This window comes from Rattus norvegicus, chromosome 7 (genome assembly GCF_021556685.1).
Source record: "Rattus norvegicus strain SHRSP/BbbUtx chromosome 7, alternate assembly SHRSP_T2T, whole genome shotgun sequence".
NCBI classification, from domain to species: Eukaryota; Metazoa; Chordata; class Mammalia; order Rodentia; family Muridae; genus Rattus; species Rattus norvegicus.
In genome coordinates, this window is record NC_141540.1 from 89,438,165 (window position 1) to 89,458,064 (window position 19,900).

General features: G+C 35.9%; 2 protein-coding genes across 2 annotated transcripts in view; one reads left to right on the plus strand and one right to left on the minus strand.

Annotated features, from left to right (window-relative positions):
• Csmd3 (CUB and Sushi multiple domains 3) overlaps positions 1–19,900 on the minus strand; it is a 1,310,498-nt gene that overhangs the window by 1,027,715 nt on the left and 262,883 nt on the right. The gene's annotated exons all lie outside the window — the stretch shown is intronic.
• On the plus strand, positions 7,481–7,645 carry Tmsb4xl1 ((thymosin beta 4, X-linked like 1). The gene has a single exon (XM_087559929.1). It carries the CDS (start codon positions 7,511–7,513, stop codon positions 7,643–7,645), a length of 135 nt encoding a protein of 44 aa, XP_087416055.1. The 5' UTR covers positions 7,481–7,510.

Here is a 19,900-nt window from a genome sequence, read left to right on the forward strand (position 1 = left end):
AATAAACCCTCTTGCTGATTGCATCCGAGTGGACTCGGCTCGGTCATTGGGCGCTTGGGACTCCTCCTGAGGGAAAGGTCCTCTCCGGGGGTCTTTCACTATACAACAGAAACCAAGAATACTTGGCATCATCAGAGCCCAGTTCTTCAACCAAATAAAATACTGGATATCTAAATACACCAGAAAGCAAGATTTGGATTTAAAATCACATTTTATGATGGTGATGATGATAATGATGGAGGACTTTAAGAACATAAATAACTTCCTTAAAGAAATACAGAACAGCACAAGAAAACAAATAGAGAACCTTAAAGAGGAACACAAAACTACCTTAAAGAATCCCATAAAGAATTACAGGAAAATACAACCAAACAGGTGAAGGAAATAGACAAAAGCATCCAGTATTTAAAAATGGAAATAGAAACAATAAAAAAGCACAAAGGGCAACAACCCTGGAGATAGAAAACCTAGGTAAGGTATCAGGAGTGATAAATGCAAGTATCACCAACAGAATACAAGAAAGAATCTCAGAAGCAGAAGATACCACAGAAAACATCGACACAACCATCAAAGATGATATAAAATGCAAAAAGATCCTAGCACAAAACATCCAGGAAATCCAGGACACAAATGAGAAGATCAAACCTAAGGATAATAAGTATAGAAGTGAGTGAATACTCACAAATTAAAGGGCCAGTAAATATCTGAAACAAAATTATAGAAGAAAACTTCCCTATGCTAAAGAAAAAGATGCCCATAAACATACAAGAAGCCTACAGAACTCCAAATAGATTGGACCAGAAAAGAAATTCCTCCTATTCATGATAGTCAAAAGACCAAATATACAAAACAAGGAAAGAATTTTAAAAGCAGTAAGGAAAAAAGGTCAATTAACATATAAAGGCAGACCTATCAGAATTACACCAGACTTCTCACCAGAGACTATGAAAGTCAGAAGATCCTGGGCAGATGTCATACAGGTTCTAAGAGAACACAAATGCCAGCCAAGGCTACTACATCCAGCAAAATTCTCAACTGGTATAGTTGGAGAAACTAAGATATTCCATGGCAAAACCAAATTTACACAATATCTTTCTACAAATTCAGACCTACAAAGGATAATAGATGGAAAACTCCAACACAAGGAGGGAAACTACACCCTAGAAAAAGCAAGAAAATAATCTCCTTGCAACAACATCAATAGAAGAGAGACACACAGACATAATTCCAACTCTACAAAAAAAAGTAACAGGAAGCAACAATCACTATTCATTAATGCCTCTTAATATCAATGGACTCAATTCCCCAATAAAAAGACATAGACTAACAGATTGGAAACCTAAAGAGGACCCAGCATTTTGCTACGTACAAGAAACATACTTTACTGACAAAGACAGACACTACCTCAGAGTAAAAGATTGGAAAACAAATTTCCAAGCAAATGGTCCAAAGAAGCAGGCTGAAGTTGCCATTTTAATATTGAGTAAATTTGACCTTCAAAAAAAGTTATCAAAAAAGACAAGGAAGGTCACTTCATATTTATCAAAAAAAAAAAAAAATCCACCAAGATGAACTGGCAACGCTAAATACTCCAAATAAAAGGGCACCTATATTCATAAAAGAGACCTTACTCTAACTCAAAGCACACATTGCACCTCTCACAATAATAGTAGGAGATGTCAACACTCCACTGTCATCAATGGTCATATCATGGAAACAGAAATTAAACAGTGACATTGAGAAACTAACAGAAGTCATAAGCCAAATGGACTTAACAGAAATTTGTAGAATATTTCATCCTAAAACAAAAGAATATACCTTCTTCTCAGCACTTCACAGTGCCTTCTCCAAAATTGACCATTGGTAGGTCACAAAACAGGCCTCAACAGATATAAGAAGATTGAAATAATACCGTGCATCCTATCAGTTCACCACGGACTAAGGCTGGTCTTCAATAACAATGACAACAACAAAAACAGAAAGTCCATATATATATATATATATACGGAAGTTGAATAATGCTCTAAAAATGATAACTTGACCAAAGAAGAAATAAGGAAAGAAATTAAAGACATTTTAGAATTTAATGAAAATTAAGGTACAACGTACCCAAACTTATGGGACACAATGAAAGCAATGGTAAGAGGAAAAATCATAGCTCTGAGTGCCCCCAAAGAGAAACAAGAGAGGTCATAAATTAGGAGCTTGACAGTAAACCTAAAATCTCTAGAACAAAAAGAAGCAAACACAACCAAGAGGAGTAGAAGGTAGAAAATAATCAAACTCAGGGCTGAAACCAACTGAGTAGAAACAAAAAGGACTATATAAACAATCAACAAAACCAGGAGCTCTTTTTTTGTGAAAATCAACAAAATAGATAAACCCTTAGCCACCCTAACCAGAGGGCACAGAGAGTGTGCCCAAATTAACAAAATCAGAAAGGAAAAGGGAGACAGAATCTGAGGAAATTAAAGAAATCATCATTAGATCTTACTACAAAAGCCTATATTCAACAAAGCTGGAAAATCTGGAGGAAATAGATAATATCTAGACAAATACCAGGTCCCAAAGTTAACTCAGAATCAGACAAACCATCTAAGCATCCCATAACTCTTAAAGAATTTAAAGGAGCTATTAAAGGTCCCCCAATCAAAAAGAGCCCAGGACAAAATGGGTTTTAGTGTAGAATTTTATCAAACTTCATAGAAGATCTCATACCAATACTGTACAAAAAATTCCACAAAGAAACAAACAGAGCACTACAAAATTTCTTTTCTGAAGCCACAATTATGCTAATACCTAACCCACACAAAGGTACAACAGAGAAAGAGAACTTCAGACCATTTTCCCTTATGAATATCTACACAAAAATCTCAATAAAATTCTTGAAAACTGAATCCAAGAACACATCAAAACGATCATCCATCATGATCAAGTAGGTTTCATTCAAGGGATTCAGGGATGGTTTAATATATGAAAATCCATCAATGTAATCCACTATATAAACAAACTCAAAGAAAAAAGCCACACAATTTCATTAGATGCTGAGAAAGCATTTGACAAAATTCAACACCCCTTCATGATAAAAGTCCTGGAAAGAATAGGAATTCAAGGCCCATTCCTAAACATAGTAAAAGCCATATACAGCAAACCAGTTGCTAACATTAAACTAAATGGAGAGAAACTTGAAGCAATCCCACTAAAATCAGGGACTAGACAAGGCTGCCCACTCTCTCCCTACCTATTCAATATAGTTCTTGAAGTTCTAGCCAGAGCAATCAGACAACAAAAGGAGGTCAAGGGGATACAGATCGAAAAAGAAGAAGTCAAAATATCACTATTTGCAGATGATATGATAGTATATTTAAGTGATCCCAAAAGTTCCACCAGAGAACTACTAAGCCTGATAACTTTAGCTAAGTGGCTGGGTATAAAATTAACTCAAACAAATCAGTAGCCATCCTCTACTCAAAGGATAAACAGACTGAGAAAGAAATTAAGGAAACGACACCCTTTACAATAGTTTCAAATAATATAAAATACCTTGGTGTGACTCTAACCAATCAAGTGATAGATCTGTGTGAAAAGAACTTCAAGTCTCTGAAGAAAGAAATTAAGACGATCTCGAAGACGGAAAGGCCTCCAGTGCTCATGGATTAGCAGGATTAATACAGTAAAAATGTCCATTTTTGCCAAAAGTAATCTATAGATTCAATGTAAATATAAATTTCAATGACCATATAAATTCCAACTCTACTCTTCATAGAGTTAAAAAGAGCAATTTGCAAATTCATCTGGAATAACAAAAAAGGATAGCAAAAACTATACTCAACAACAAAAGAACTTCTTGGGGAATCACCATCCCTCAGTCAGTATCACAGAGCAACAGTGATTAAAAAGAACTGTATGGTATTGGTACAGAGACAGGCAGGTAGATCAGTGGGATAGAATTGAAGAGCCAGAAATGAACCCACACAACTATGGTCACTTGATTTTTGACAAAGGAGCCAAAACCATCCAATAGAAAAAAAAGACAGCATTTTCAACAAATGCTGCTGGTTCAAAGGAGGTCAGCATGTAGAAGAATGCAAATCAATGCATTCTTATTGTCCTGTACAAAGCTTTTAAGTCTAAGTGGATCAAGAACCTCCACATCAAGCCAGATACACTCAAACTAATAGAAGAAAAAGTGGGAAGAGTCTCGATCACATGGGCACTGGGGAAAATTTCCTGAACAAAACACCAATGGCTTATGCTCTAAGATCAAGAATCAGCAAATGGGACCCCATAAAACTTCAAAGCTTCTGTAAAACAGAGGGCACTTTCATTAGGACAAAACATCAACCAACATATTTGGAAAAGATTTTTAACAATCCTACATCTGAAAGAGGACTAACATCCAAAATATACAAAGACTCACAAAGTTAGACTCCAGAGAGCTGAATAACCCTATTAAAAAGTGGGGTATAGAGTCAAACAAAGAATTTACAGCTGAGGAATGCTGAATGACTGAGAAGCACCTAAAAAAAATGTGTAAGGGGTTAGGGATTTGGCTCAGTGGTAGAGCACTTGCCTAGCAAGCGCAAGTGCCTGAGTTCGGTCCCCAGCTCTGAAAAAAAAAATGTGCAACATCCTTAGTCACCAGGGAAATGCAAATCAAAATAATCCTGAGATTCCACCTCACACCAGTCAGAATGGCTAAGATAAAAAACTTAGGTAACAACAGAGGCTGGTGAGGATGAGGATGTGGAGAAAGAGGAACACTCCTCCATTGTTGGTGGGTTTGCAAACTGGCAAACCACTCTGGAAATCAGTCTGGAGGTTCCTCAGAAAATTGTACATTGCACTAACTGAGGACGCAGCTATGCCACTCCTGGGAAGTCATTAAATGTCTCACAACAGAAAAAAAAAGTGCCCAGGGCCAGATAGTTTTGGTGGAGATTTCTACAAGATTTTGAAGGAAGTATTATAGCCAATTCCCCTCAAATTTTTCAGAAAATTAGAAACAGAAGGAACATCACACAATTCATTCTGTTAGGACAAAGTAAACTGGTACCAAAACCTCAAAAAGATCCAATCTAGTTACTCTAGAGAGTAACTTTCCTAATGAACAGAGATTCAAAAATACTCAATAGATATCTTCCAACAAAATCCAAGAACATGTAATAAGATTGCTCAACATGAACAAGGAGGATTTATCCCAGAGAAGCACAGATGATTCAATACACAAAAATCAGTAAATAGTATTTATAAAAATTACTAAAAGTTATAATAATATGATTATCGGGGCTGGGGATTTAGCTCAGTGGTAGAGCGTTGCCTAGCAAGCGCAAGGCCCTGGGTTCGGTCCCCAGCTCCGAAAAAACAAAAAAAAAAAAAAAAAGAAAGAAAAAAGAAAAAAATAATATGATTATCTCACTAAATGTAAAAAAAAGCAAAAATAAAAACAAGGCTTTTGATGAAGTTCTACATCCCTTCATGATAAATATACTAGATAAACATTACAAAGGCAGACTGCAGTAAACACAATGTAGGCACCAACTTAAATTGAGAGAAATTCCAATCAATTCCACTAAATTCAGGAACAAGACAATATTCAACTTGTCCATATTTATTTCATATAGTACTTGAAGCTTTAGCTAGAGTAATAGAACAACTGAAGGAGTTCAAGCTGATATAAATTTTAGAGGAAGACATCAATGCATTTCACAGGTGTACTCCTCCTATGCCGATAAACACTTTCAGCATCGTAGCTACATGCAAAGGTAACTCACAAAGATCAGGAGCCTGTCTATATCCAAATGACAAACAGACTGAAAGAAAATCCAAGAAAACACCTTTCATAATAGCTTCAAATAACATAAAAATATATTGTGTTAAATCTAACCAAGCAAGGGTAAGACTTGTGTGATAATCATTTTAAGTGTTTGATACATTAAAGAAGATACCAGAAGGTGGAAATACCTCCAGTGCTCATGGATTGTTAAAATGAACATGGTAAAAGTGGTCATCCTACCTAATGCAATCTACATATTTGGTCCAATCCCCATCAACATTCCTACACATTTCTTCACAGATATTAAAAGGACAATACTAAACATCTCCTGGAAACACATGCACGTGTGTGCACACACAGACACACACACAGACACACACACAGATACACACACAGAACACACACACACACACACAAAACACACACATAGACACACAAAACACACACATAGACACACAACACACACACATAGACACACACAGACATAGAAAAATATATATGGTGGAAAAAATTCCTGAACAATGAAGAATTACCTTTACCATTGCTAACCTCAAGAAATAGTACAAAGCTGTAGTAATAAAATCACCATGGACAAAAATAGACAAATTTATAAGGAGAATAAATTTGAAGATACAGCTATAAATCAACACACCCATAGGTACCTAATTTTTGATAGAGAACCCAGAAATGTACAGTGGAAAAAATAGTGCTGGTTAAATTGAATGGCTACATCTAGAAGCATTCAAATAGATCCACATCTACAAAATGCATAAAATTCAAAGGCAAATGGGTGTAAAACAACTATACATAAACCTAGGTACACATAACCTGATAGAGAGAAGAGAACGAGGATATCCCTGAACTCATTGAACCAGTAGACTTCATGAACTACAATTTGGTTGGGCACCGTCATTCCACACCAGCATACCTTGGTACAGCAAACAACACCAGTCTTTATAAAGGCTGGACCCAGGTGCCAGAGAGCCAGCATGTATCTGTGAACTCTAGCCTCTCAGCTATGACTGTGAGTCTGTGCAGTACCGGCAGTAGATATAAAATTAATAAATAGTACTTTATGAAACTGAGAAGCTTCTGTATATTAAGGGACACAGTTATTTGGACAAAGTAGCAGCCTACAGAATGCGAAAAGATTCTTACTAAGTCAACATCTAATAGATGGCTAATATTCAATATAAAGACATTAAGAGACTTGATTTCCAAAAACCAAACACACTAATTTAAATATATAGGACAGATGTAGACAGAGCATTCTCAATAGAGGAATCTCAAGTGGCCAAGAAATACTTAAAGCAATATTGAACATCCTGAGCCATCAGAGAAATTCAAACCCAAACTACTTTGAGATTCCTTCTTACACCTGTCAAAATGATCAATAATATAGGTGACAGCTCCTTATTGCAAGGATGTGGAGAAAGAGGAACACTCCTCCATTGCTGGTGAAAGTGCAAACTTGTGCAGCCCCTAGGTGGGAAGTTATCTACTTCAAGATTAAGGTATATGAATCTTGGGCATATAGCCAAGAAAAGCTTCATCATGCTACAGGGACTCTTGCTCAACCATTATTTTCTCTATTCCTAAGAGTCAGAAACGGGAAACAACCTAGAGATCCCTCAACTGAAGAATGAATAGAGAAAACGTAATACATTGGCCGAGATCTGTGAGCAGATCAGACTCTTCTTGTTCACACATCTTGCTTGGCTCCTTCTGGAAACCATGTCTGACAAACTAGATATGGCTCAGACTGAGAAAATAAATATGTCAAAATTGAAAAAGGCAGAAATGAGTAAGAAAAATTATCTGCATTCAAAAGAAATGATTGAACAAGAAAAGCAAGCTGGTGGATCATAGGGAGGCTAAGGCTGCCAATACGCACTGCACATTCTACAGTCATTTACACGTAAATAGGTTGATGAAAAAATCAGAACTACCAATGAGGAAGACCTCTCCTGCTTCTCCTGCCTCTCCTGCTTCTCCTGCCTCTCCTGCCTCTCCTGCCTCTCCTTCCTCTCCTACTTCTCCTGCCTCCCCTGTCTCTACTGCCTGCTCTGCCTCTCCTACTTCTCCTGCCTCCCCTGTCTCTACTGCCTGCTCTGCCTCTCCTACTTCTCCTGCCTCCCCTGTCTCTACTGCCTGCTCTGCCTCTTCTGCTTCTCCTGCCTCCCCTGTCTCTCCTGCCTCCCCTGCCTCCCCTGCCTCTCCTGCCTCTCCTGCCTCTCCTACTTCTCCTGCCTCCCCTGTCTCTACTGTCTGCTCTGCCTCTTCTGTTTCTCCTGCCTCCCCTCTCTACTGCCTGCTCTGCCTCTCCTACTTCTCCTGCCTCCCCTGTCTCTACTGCCTGCTCTGCCTCTTCTGCTTCTCCTGCCTCCCCTGTCTCTCCTGCCTCTCCTGCCTCTCCTGCCTCTCCTGCCTCTCCTGTCTCTCCTGCCTCTCCTGCCTCCCCTGTCTCTCCTGCCTGCTCTGCCTCTCCTGCCTCTCCTACTTCTCCTGCCTCCCCTGTCTCTACTGCCTGCTCTGCCTCTCCTGCTTCTCCCTCTCATCTACAGGTCTGTCTGCCAAGGAGGGAAAAGAACTCTCATGTTGGTGACAGAAAAAAATCTGTATGGGAGGGGGTGAAATAGGGAATAAAATTCAAGATGTGTCCAAGGTATCCTAGAGAATATAAAATTAAGTTAAATAAGAGTGTCAATGTTATTGTTGTTAAAACGATTTTCATGATTGAAATACATGTTTTTTTTATTTTAATTAGATTTTAATGGAAGAAAATCATATACATGATTTAAAAGAAATCACATAATATTAGATTAGTAACAAAAATCAACAAAGCCTTGCTTTTCCTCTACCTATCATCATTTTTTTTTCTCTAGAAATAATCATGTCATTATACATACATCTTTTTCAGCTTCCAGCCTCCCAATGTTACACCATTATTTCTTGTTAAGTAAAAAATACAGTAAGGTACAGTATTACTCACATAAAATATCAAAGCATAATTTTTGATTATTTTATTTGTCTTGGGTTTTCTAATTGTTTTAATTTCAAAACAAAATACAATTACTAACTCACTCCAGACTCGTAAAAATCTCTAGCATACATTGACGTACACCAAATATTTGTTCCGTCTCAGATATTGAGAACATGCCATCTTTGGATATTTATTGCTTAGGTCATATGGTTACCATCTCCAGTTAGCAGCTAGAAACATGGCTGTCCATAATCAAGGAAACGTCACAAACGTTTTTGTTTCACAAACACATGTTTTACCCTCCCACCCCACAATGGAGTCATCATTCAATTTACTTTCTTTTCCCTCTACTTGTCAAGGTTTGTAACATCTGCATTTTACCATGTAACTAAAATTAAGTATTCTCTTTAAAGAAGAAAGCCATATTTGGTTCATTTGCATTACTTCCAGGGAATAGTCAATGCCTGTGAGGCAACTGGACTTTCTTTCCTTTGGAACCAATGTCTCTTTGACAGGAACCTCTTCACATACTCCCACTATTTTTTCAAAATCCTGCCATCTTATTTGGCATACTTGGGGTCTTTCCTGTAGTCTGGCTTTGACCCACAGTTTCAATATATCCTCTTGTTGGAGGAAGAGATGCATGTTTCTTAGAACATATTCATGGCAGCTGTAAATGAACTTCCTGTACTTCTACATCTATATCGTGGGCTCAGTGATCCTTAACATCCCCTTGCAGGCACACATTTAGAGCCCTGTCTGCATTACATGCCATCCAGGACCTTCAAGGTGCGCGATGAGAAAGTGCGACAGTGTCTGGGATGGATGCCCATGTGTGGCAGTCTCTGGAAGACCTTTCCATTAGTCCCTGCTCCACTCTTTGTCCCTGTATTTCCTCTGATGAGTATTTTGTCCCCCCTTCTAAGAAGGATTGAAGCATCCACACTCCGGTCTTCCCTGCTCTTCAGCTTCATGAGGTCTGTAAATTGTATCTTGTGTATTCTGAGCTTTTGGGCTAATATCCACTTATCAGTGAGAGCATACCATGTGTGTTCTTTTCTGACTGGGTAACCTCATTCATGATGATATTTTTTAGTCCTATCAATTTGCCTATGAATTTCTTGAAGTTCTTGTTTTTAATAGCTGAGTAGTACTATTGTGTAAATATACCACATTATCTGTGTCCATTCCTCTGGGTTCTTTCCAACTTCTGGCTATTATAAATAAAGCTGCTATAAACATAGTGGAGCATGTGTCCTTGTTATATGCTGGAGCATCTTTTGGGTATATGCCCAGGAGAAGTATAGCTGGATCCTCAGGTAGTACAATGTCCAATTTTCTGAGAAACCACCAGACTGATTTCCTCAGTGGTTGTACCAGCTGGCAACCCCACCAACACAGCATCAAACATGTTCTGAATTAATCTTTGAGAATATGAGACTGTGAGTTAGATATTGAATAAGAGTTGTGTTATAACAGAAATGCACAATTTTTAAAATGCAAATAAAAAATTTTAAAATCTGAAAAAACATTTTTAAAATGTCATCATGAAATTTTCAGGTAAGTGGATGGAAATAGAAAAATATCAACATGAGTTATGTACCCAGAGCCAGAAAGATAAATCTGGTACATATTCATTTACATCTAGATATTAGCAATTAAATAAATGGTATCAAAGGTACAACCTATATACCTGGAGATGTTAGGTATAGAGGTTAGGGACTACGTGGGACACATGTACCTGGGATCTAGACATAGAATAAATTTTATGGGAATACTGGAATGGTATTGGGGATGAGAATGGGAGATTCAGCTAGGAAGGGAGAGGGAAGATGGAACTCCAGAAAGAAATTAGGTGAATAGATAGAATTTAATAGCATTTGAGAAGGATTTGAGGGGCAGTGTATAATCCTAGTGCAATGAAAATTTCCATAATATACAAAGCTTATCCTCGTATTAATTACAAATAAGGAAGAGGTGAAATCTAAACTGGCCATATTTTTATCACGTTACAAGACTTCCAGTAATAGGACTGGGTGTTGAACTAATGGGTCCCATGGAAAACCACAAATGACCCAGCTCTCCACAAATGACCCATGACCCAGCTCTCCACAAACTGAGAGCAAGCCCGAATTGGAAAACAACACACACACACACACACACACACACACACACACACAACTTATTTAACTGGGAAAGTACAGCTAGTGCCTAAATTGAACATTCATCTCCATGTTTTAGTGGTCTGTGAGAAAGACACTTTTCAGGGTTCCAGAAGAGAAAAATAAACAGCAATACTACCTACATAACTTTTTATCTACACACTGTCCTGCATGCAAAATACACTAGGGCAATGGTGGCACAGACTTATGGGAGTTACCACAGGTAACTCCAAAGAATATCTGATTTACCTTTAGAGCCTGTCTCTGAGTGTGGATTGCCCAGACACCTAGGGTAAAACCAAATACTATTAGTCTAAAAGAAAAGAAAAAAAAAGACTACTAAAGATATTTTGCTATACTTATAGTTAAGAGATTTCTATAGCTGTTATCAGAAAGGTTTTCTTCTTCAGCAGATGGGAACACATAGAAAAAAAAAACACAGTCAGAAATTATGCCAAGAGAGCAACCTTGGAACATAAAACTCTAAACAGAACATCTCTATCAAATGACTTCCCTCAGTGATCAGGTTACCCAGTGGTAGAGGAAGCAGGAGTGGAGGAGACTAGTTGGTAGATCAAAGGACACCAGTAAATAAGGCCCTCTATCAGCTCAGCAAAGCTCATGTGAATTCACTGAGACTTATACAGCAATTCGATGGTTGGTGGGAGTGGGGCTACCCTGAGTACTTTTGAGGATAATGTGTAAATGAGTAAATAAGTGGGTTTCTGATTCTTGGTATTCTCTTGAACTTTTTTATAGTTTTTGTTGGCTTTGCTCATCCAACATCAATAAGATAGTTTTCATTTTATCATTTTATATTTTATTTTGTTATACTTAAAAATCATGACTGAGAATGAAATTCTTATTAAATAATTTGTTCTAATAAAATAATAGAAAAGTACTTAAGGGTTATTTGATTAACTCAGAGCAATATGAATAGATTGCGTTGCTGATAGCTACAGAAAACAATAAAATGTCCTGCTATCTTCTTTGGGTGAAACATCATAAAATACAGAAGGAAACTTTCATCACCAATAAGCTGTTCACAAAACTGTCCTGAGGAACATTGTAAGAGAACAGTGGCTGATTAAAATTGAAAACTTGGTAAATGGCTGTAGGCGATGGCATTGTGTTTTGTCCTCTGAAAATATAAGTTGGTAAAAATGTAAAATACAGTCTTTATGAACTCAAACAGTCTCATTTGTTTCTCTCTAATGAAAATGATAATGAGATTTAAGGGTATTTCATTGGAAAATCCATGCACAGTTTGGGAAGTAATCTTATTAAACTTTCCTCAACATTAACCCTGAAAAAGCTCAGCAAGGTTAGTTCACATTAACATTTATCACTAATTTTGTGAACGACAAGTTTTACCAAGCTAGATTCAATGATCATCATAAATTGTGCTGGTTTATTGGAGATGTAATAATTGAGAGTATATACTAGAAAAAAATTACCATGATCAGAAACTTGGGGGGTTACTGGACTACTACAAAGATTTTAGAGAAAAAAGTTTCAATATAGCAAGTTTTAATAAAAAAATCTTTTGGGAAATTGGCAAGAATTTTAATGTCCACTAACTACAGACTTATCATAAGTGATCATGTTTAATTAATGTAAACAAAGGTATTCTTACATTTTTAGAATTCTGGTCAGACTGTGGACATCATCAATCTCATTGTTCTGACATTGTTCTTCTAACATAAAATAGGTTTTCTCAATTATTTCTCAATTATTTGGGTTTGTGTGCATATTGGGTGGACACAACTTCTTCCTGGTGGTCTTTCCTTTATAATGGGCACATGAACATGAAGCGGCTACTTCATTATCAATAGCAGGTGTTTACCACTTTACAAAAGTTCAAACGTATGTACTGACTCATATAGAGCTAGAGAATAAATTTCAAACTCTAGTATGGAGTATCAAGCTGTTCAAAAATCATACAAATGATAACATCAAAGTTGTCAGTGAGGTGTCTTTGTTCTTAAAGCTCAATACACGTCTATGGCCTTATACACATAATATGTGACCTTTGTCTCTGACCCCAAAAAGTGTTTCAAATGTTCACTCTGAAATGTGTAAATGTTGTGAAACTGATGAAGAGAAAAGAAAAGAGCAAATACTGTTATTAAAAATTTGTAGTTTGAATGAGGCAGAGGAACAGGACAGCTTAAAGATGTCATTTGTTGTAAAATTGTGTAACTTGTTAGATGTTATTTGAATAGAAGCTTTAGATGTTTCTAAGGGATAAGATTAAAGAAAACTGGAGTGAGTTTTATCACAAATCATAATACAGTGATCATGGAATGGGAAACTAAACTCTCAAATCTAAATCCTGGCTATTCCTTTGCAAGTGTAACACTTTGCAAACATTTAAATCTTCCTGTGCTCTACTTCCTGCATCAGTTAGTGCCCCTTTTGCTATTATTGCAACAACATGAGAAGGAAGATTAAATGTATTATCATGTGTAAAAGGTCTCAAACTGTCTATGGAGCAAAGTATAATCTTGAACCTATGTTGGGGTAATGCCTCAGTAGTTAAAATGCTACTCAGGCTGGAGCAGTATAATTCCAGAATTACTACTACTATATAGTACTTCCTGGTTGTAATTGTGTCTTAAATATAAACAGAATTGATAATGTCCTTATACCTGTTCATATAATATTATAAAATTTTGGTATGTAAAAACATTTAGAAACAATAGTCATTTTAGAAGGAAGTATGAGAAATATCACACAAACAAGGAAGATTAAATTATAATATGCAAATAATAATGTTTTGCTATATGAAAAAGTTACAAATTAAAAGTAATTATAACATAAATGTTATTCATGTAATAATAATATATACATATATATTATTAATATATATAATTAAGTAAATAACTTAATGCCTTTAAACTACAATAATGGACTCTCTTCAAATATAGAAATATTTTTAAATTAATTAATTTTTAATTATTAATGTCTTTTGAATGATAAGATATAAAAATAGGAGCTCATTAATGCAGGTGCATTTTCTGTCTTGATTGTATTTTTAGATGATTAATTTGCAGGCCAGATTCCAGACATGCAAACTAACAAAATATTATTTTTTCTAAAATATAGAAAAATGGGGCATAACTAAATTTATCCAGCTGTTTTCTAGAGCATTTGATTTGGTTCATGGCATTAGACATGTGTGTTTTGATTTATATTGTTCTCTTAATATAGTCCTTAATCATACACTCAGTGTCAAGATCTATTTGTATTACAAGTAAGAAGTAGTAGTACTACCTTGGGAAGCTCATCCCTAAGTTTTTATTACTGATATATAGACGAACATCACGAAATCATGCTGTGATTCCTGTATGATTTACAAGAGACATTACTCAGATTGTTTTTTTTAGTTTGAGAGATTATAATCTAATTTTGTTTTTAGATGTGTTGTATTGTAAATGCTGCATTTAATGTTGACTCCAAAGATGTAAGAATTCAGAACTTGACTTTCAAATATTAAAATTGGGTCTTTTTAGTTATCTAATTTTTATGTTATTTTTTTCTTATTTTAGTTTGCCTCACTTGAATTTATGTTCTATTTTCACATGTATTACGTTTTCAGATTTTCAACCAGATTTTACAATTTGCTATAAATTAAATATCAGTCCATAATAAAGTGGCCTTAATATTTTAAAGTATGCTCATTACTTTGGTAACTATTGGAAAATTAAGACAAAATTGCCCTAGCCATAGCAATTAACCTATGCGGAAAAGGAAGAAATAAGCAAAAACTACAAAAAAGTATTTTTGCTTCAAGGAACCTTCAGAATTTAAAGTGTTTAATAACCAATGATTAAAAGAATATTATTCAAATTTTATGTCAGATGCAGAATTTGTGAAGCTTAAGGAATATGAAATGATAACTGTGTTTTGCCATGCTCAATAGGTTCTATCATTCCGGAAATGATGATGATGTAAATTATCTTTGAGATTTATAAAAATTTCCCTGTGAATTTATATCCCTGAAACCTTACTGGCAGTCTTTGAGGTGATTGTAGATAACTGTATCAAATGTTGTGCTCTTAACTTGGCGAGTGGGGTGGTATATACATAATGTTCTCTTCATTTATAAATGTTTATGATTTCCAGAAGATGATAAACATAGAGTTAAGAGCAATTATGGAGAATAAAATAAATATCATAGGTGAACAGTAGGGAAGGGAGCAGACAAAGGGCTTAGGAAAGGAAATAGGAAGGTCGGGTTGGGGGAGGACAAAGGGAATAAGTACTTGGAGAGACTACTGGAATGGGATGAGCCATAGAACTTCCCAGGAATCCGTGAGGGCTAGCCTAGTTAAGACTCCTAGCAATGAAGGATAGGAAGTGTAAACTTGTCATCTCCTACAACCAAGCAAGACTACCAGTGGAGGCACTGATGCATCAACCTGCCACAAACCTTCAACCTACAAGATAGCCTGACTACAAGATGTACAGAGGTAAAGGTAGAGCTTAAATTGAGGAATGGAACAACCAATGAGAGATCCAGCTTGAACCCCATGCCATAATAGTGAACCCACCCCTTACATAGTTAATGATATTCTGTTATATTTGCAGACTGCAGTCAGTTACAACCATCTTCAGAGAGACATCACCCAACAACCGAGAGAAATGGATGCCAAGATCCACAGCTACACATTAGTGCTTAGGGAATCCTCTGTAAGAGGGGGAGGAGGGGATGTAGAAGCCAAAGGATTCAAGAACATCACAAGGAAACTTACAGAATCTACTAACCAGGTCCCATAGAGGCCCAGAGAAACTGAACTTCCAACCAAGGAGTATGCAGAAGGCTTAACTAGGCCCCCCACATATATATTATGCAGCTTGGACTTCATGTGGGACTCCTAAGAATCGAAGCAGGGGCTGTCTCTCACTCTGTTGCCTGTTTTTGGGAACCTTTCCCCCTATTGGGCTAGCCTCAGTAGGAGAAGATGAACTCAGTCTTACTGCAACTTTATACGCAGGGGCCTGTTACTATCGATGAGAGGTCTCCTCTTTTCTGAAGAGAAAGGGAAGAGTGGAAAGAGGTTGGAGGTAAGAGGAGCTAAAAAAAGTGGAAGAAGAGGAGGGAGAGGAAACTATGGTTGAGAAGTAAAATTAATTGATTAATTAATTAGAATAAAAACACAACTATGGAACAGAAAAGGTTAAATGCTGTACAGTACAGGATAGGAGAACATCAATGACTTTTGAAAGGTCATATAGAAACCTGCTATTAAAGCTAAAAGTGTGTGTGTGTGTGTTATATAATATGTTTATATCTGTGTAAATATGTGTATGTATAGATACATATCACACACACATTAATACACACACGTGTGTAGGTTGATTACAGTACAGCTTAGCCTCAAATTTCTGTGAACAGTTCTGGTACAAGTTCCAGAATTCTGACTGACAAGAGAAATTGACAATGTCAAGAACACCTTTCCTTTAGTTCTAAATGCAGCAGTTGTCTACTGTACTAAGTGACGGTATCCCAACTGCTTGGGCATATCATACCTTTCTAACAGGATGACATCTACCACATCAAAACTGTTGTTTAAATAAAAAATGTACCTACTACAAAATTTAAAGTACAAAGTTACAGTGAAGACAAACTATTTCTGAATACCTCCCTAAAGAATATAGTTTTATATTTCAAATAGCAACTTTCGTTTGTATTCAAGTGTTACTAAAATTCATAAAATATGAGGGAATTATTTTGTGCTTAACTAAAGTATTATTGAGTATCTTTCATGCTAAATAATTTTAATTCAAGTTCATCATCCATATCTACTACATTGTTCTTAAGATTTTAATATTACATCTCAGCATGTATGTATGTATAGTAGTTTGCATATTACATTTGGAATTTTTTATTTCTGATTTGGGTGGACTCCTGAGGGATTATCCATAAAGTCATATAAATTCAGTAAATCACATACAGTGAGATAAATTACTACTTCTAGAGGAAAACGTTTGCTCTAATTCTCTACTATTTATATATCTTCACCTATCATGTTTCATGACAAATACCAATTCTATATTTGACATTACAATTTTGCCTAGGATTCCTTAAAATTTCTGTCAATAAAATGGCATGTGCAACAAGGAAAATTGCTGTTGTTTCTCTGTTAGTTATTTTCTTATCATATTTGGGGTAAAACATAGTCCTGTATCTAGGTAAATAATGAAAAACCTTTCCACTCATAATTATTAGTTTAGACAGTTAAAATGTATTTCACTTTGTCCTGTAATGTCTTTCCTATAATCCTTTTGTATGTTTGTGCTGTCAAATATTCAGTGACAATCCTATTTTACAACTTTCTGTATCCCAACTGCATTTACTAAGGTTACAACTGTTCCAGCACAATGCCATCAGATAAAAAGCATCTTAACCAGTGTTTTATGTGTATACACCCTTTACCTCATCACGTCTTTCCCTGAACGTCTATATAAAATCTTAACTTTTAGATTTTAGACCTAAATATGGCTCAGTAACTTTTAATATTTATATTGTTAATCCAAATTTCAATAATTCCTAACACAAATAGTAGTTACTATATTATATATGTCATTCATTACATCTTAGTACATTGTTCCCTCTAATATATTTTTAGATATGAAAAAAAGAGCAAAATTCAAGTGAAACACTACAATTCACAAATGTCTGTTGTACTGATTTTTGGAGTATATGTATCTAAATGCTTCTCTGAATCTATATCACTATTACAAATTTGATAACTTTCAATCTAGGATTCTATATTCATTCTCCATAGCCCCAAACTACTCTTAGTTTGTTGAAAGTGTTGGGAGCACTAGGTTGAGAAGGGCTCTCAGGCTAAATGAAATGTCAGTGGGAATAGATTTCACAGAAGTGTATGTCAAAAGAAGGGGTTACAGAAAATTTAAGTGATCCAGGTATGAAGACAACCATTCAGTTTGAGTTTCTTTAGGTTTTTGCTTAGCAGAAACTTAGCTGCCTGTTTGAAATACTAGCAGATGTTACTGATAAAAAGGATCCTGCTTTTCAACATGAAAATGCTTGCTCCATGCCCTCAAGGTTGATATGACATTTGTTTTTTTCTTAATTAAACTATCATGGCTAGCAAGCAGCAAATAGCTATCAAAGCAAAGGTTTCATCAAAGAAAGACTCTGTGTAAACGCCAGGGGAAGCAATAGTGAGATCATTACAGAATTATCAGCCCCCTGCATAGTTATAAATTAAGGAATCAGTATGCTATCAAGTGACAACAGCTCGAGATGGAGGCATGGATTAAACCATGCTCTGCACTCCCCTTTGAACAGGATCACAATGACATACTCTAAAAACACATTAGTTCCCCATTCTTTAAGTTTTACTAAAAGTCGCTTGGTGGGAGATAAAGTTGAACATAGAAAATTAGATCATGTGCTCTATGAAGTATGACAGAGACTCTGTGCTTAGCCAGTGAATATTAGTAACACATGAGAACTACGTTTAAGGCTGGAAAGGAAAATTTGTACTTTCTACATGAATTATTACCTCACTTAAAATGTGCTTGCTCTATATAGTTCATATTTTTAGTAATCCTTTGTGAAGCCAGCTCTTAAATTTCTGTCCCCGGATGAACTTCCATCCCCTCAACTGGGAGACACTAATGCTTTCCTCATAAAGGTGCCCAACTTTCCTACAGATCCTACCATTAAATCAATTATCACACATTATTGTAACTGCTTGATTACATTACAGTATGCCCCATTGGACCACAAGCTCTTAAAGGCAAGAGTTGTTTCTTAGTCAATCTTTGGTTCCTTGGCGTATAAAATGCTGCTTTTCACAGGATAGGTTTTTAATGAATACATTTAAGTGAGTAAGTGCATTCATTAGTTTTAGTAGCTGTGAAAAGAAAAGGTGAGCTTGGCAAACTGAAGTTAAGCAGGCAACATTTACAAACACAGAGGGTGCCACTTTTTGATAAATTAGAACTCACAGAGGTTATGGTGAAAGTCAAAGTGAATGTGCCTGCGGGGCCTTGGGAAGCGGGAGCAATGGAGTAGGGTGTGTACTCAGGTAAAAAAAAATTAACCTTGGAATAGAAAGGGAATCTCAACAAAATGAAAGAAATCTCTAGGATAAGATAGAGATGGAGATGGCCAATCTGTCTTTTTATTTCTGGTTTCTAATTGTACATCCTTAGGGGAAGATATGGTAAAAACTGCAAAGTGGAATAGCTGAGTTAGATGCACCTGCTTTTGTGGTTGCATTAAACTTGAACATGACAGAGGGTATAATCAATAATCATACTTGCTTGTCTAACATGCAAGGGTCCTGGGATAGACCTGAGTATGTCATGGATACCTTTAATATTAACTCAATTGTGACTTTGATCTTTCTGCCTCTTTATTTTCGCCATTCTATTAGTAAAGCAGTGGTTTTCAAGTATACAAACTATGTATGTATGTCTCTCAAATGATCTAGTCAGTGGGGGAAACAATGAGTATTTGGACTAGAGGAACTCTTTTTTTTTCTTAATTCCAAACTCCATTGTTTGAATTGAAATGTGTCAACTATCCTGCATGAGACATTAATATAATGTTGATGATCTATTGTAAACACTAGAAATTTCTTTTGTTTTTATTTCAATCCCTTTTAAACACTCCATCTTGAATATTTATGAACTATTTTAGTGACTAAATTGCGTCTCTTTAAAATATGTATATATAAACATATATATCCTTATATATGACATATACGTGACTTGTTTTCTGCTTACTCTGAGATCAGTTATTCTCTCCTAGGTGTGATTTAATTATTTGAAGTGTCAATGTATGTTAATTGGACTTTCAAATCTCATACTTTGGTACAGCTAAAGCAGTTCAAATTTGGCTTTTCTCCTAACCCCCTTAAATCCTGAGATATTTTTCCCCTGGAACTCTCATAGATCTGCAACATCTTTTGAACATATCTCAACTGACCTTTG

Bases quoted from the DNA above. Each gene is read 5' to 3' on its own strand.
- Tmsb4xl1 (XM_087559929.1), top strand. From the start codon at position 7,511: ATGTCTGACAAACTAGATATGGCTCAGACTGAGAAAATAAATATGTCA.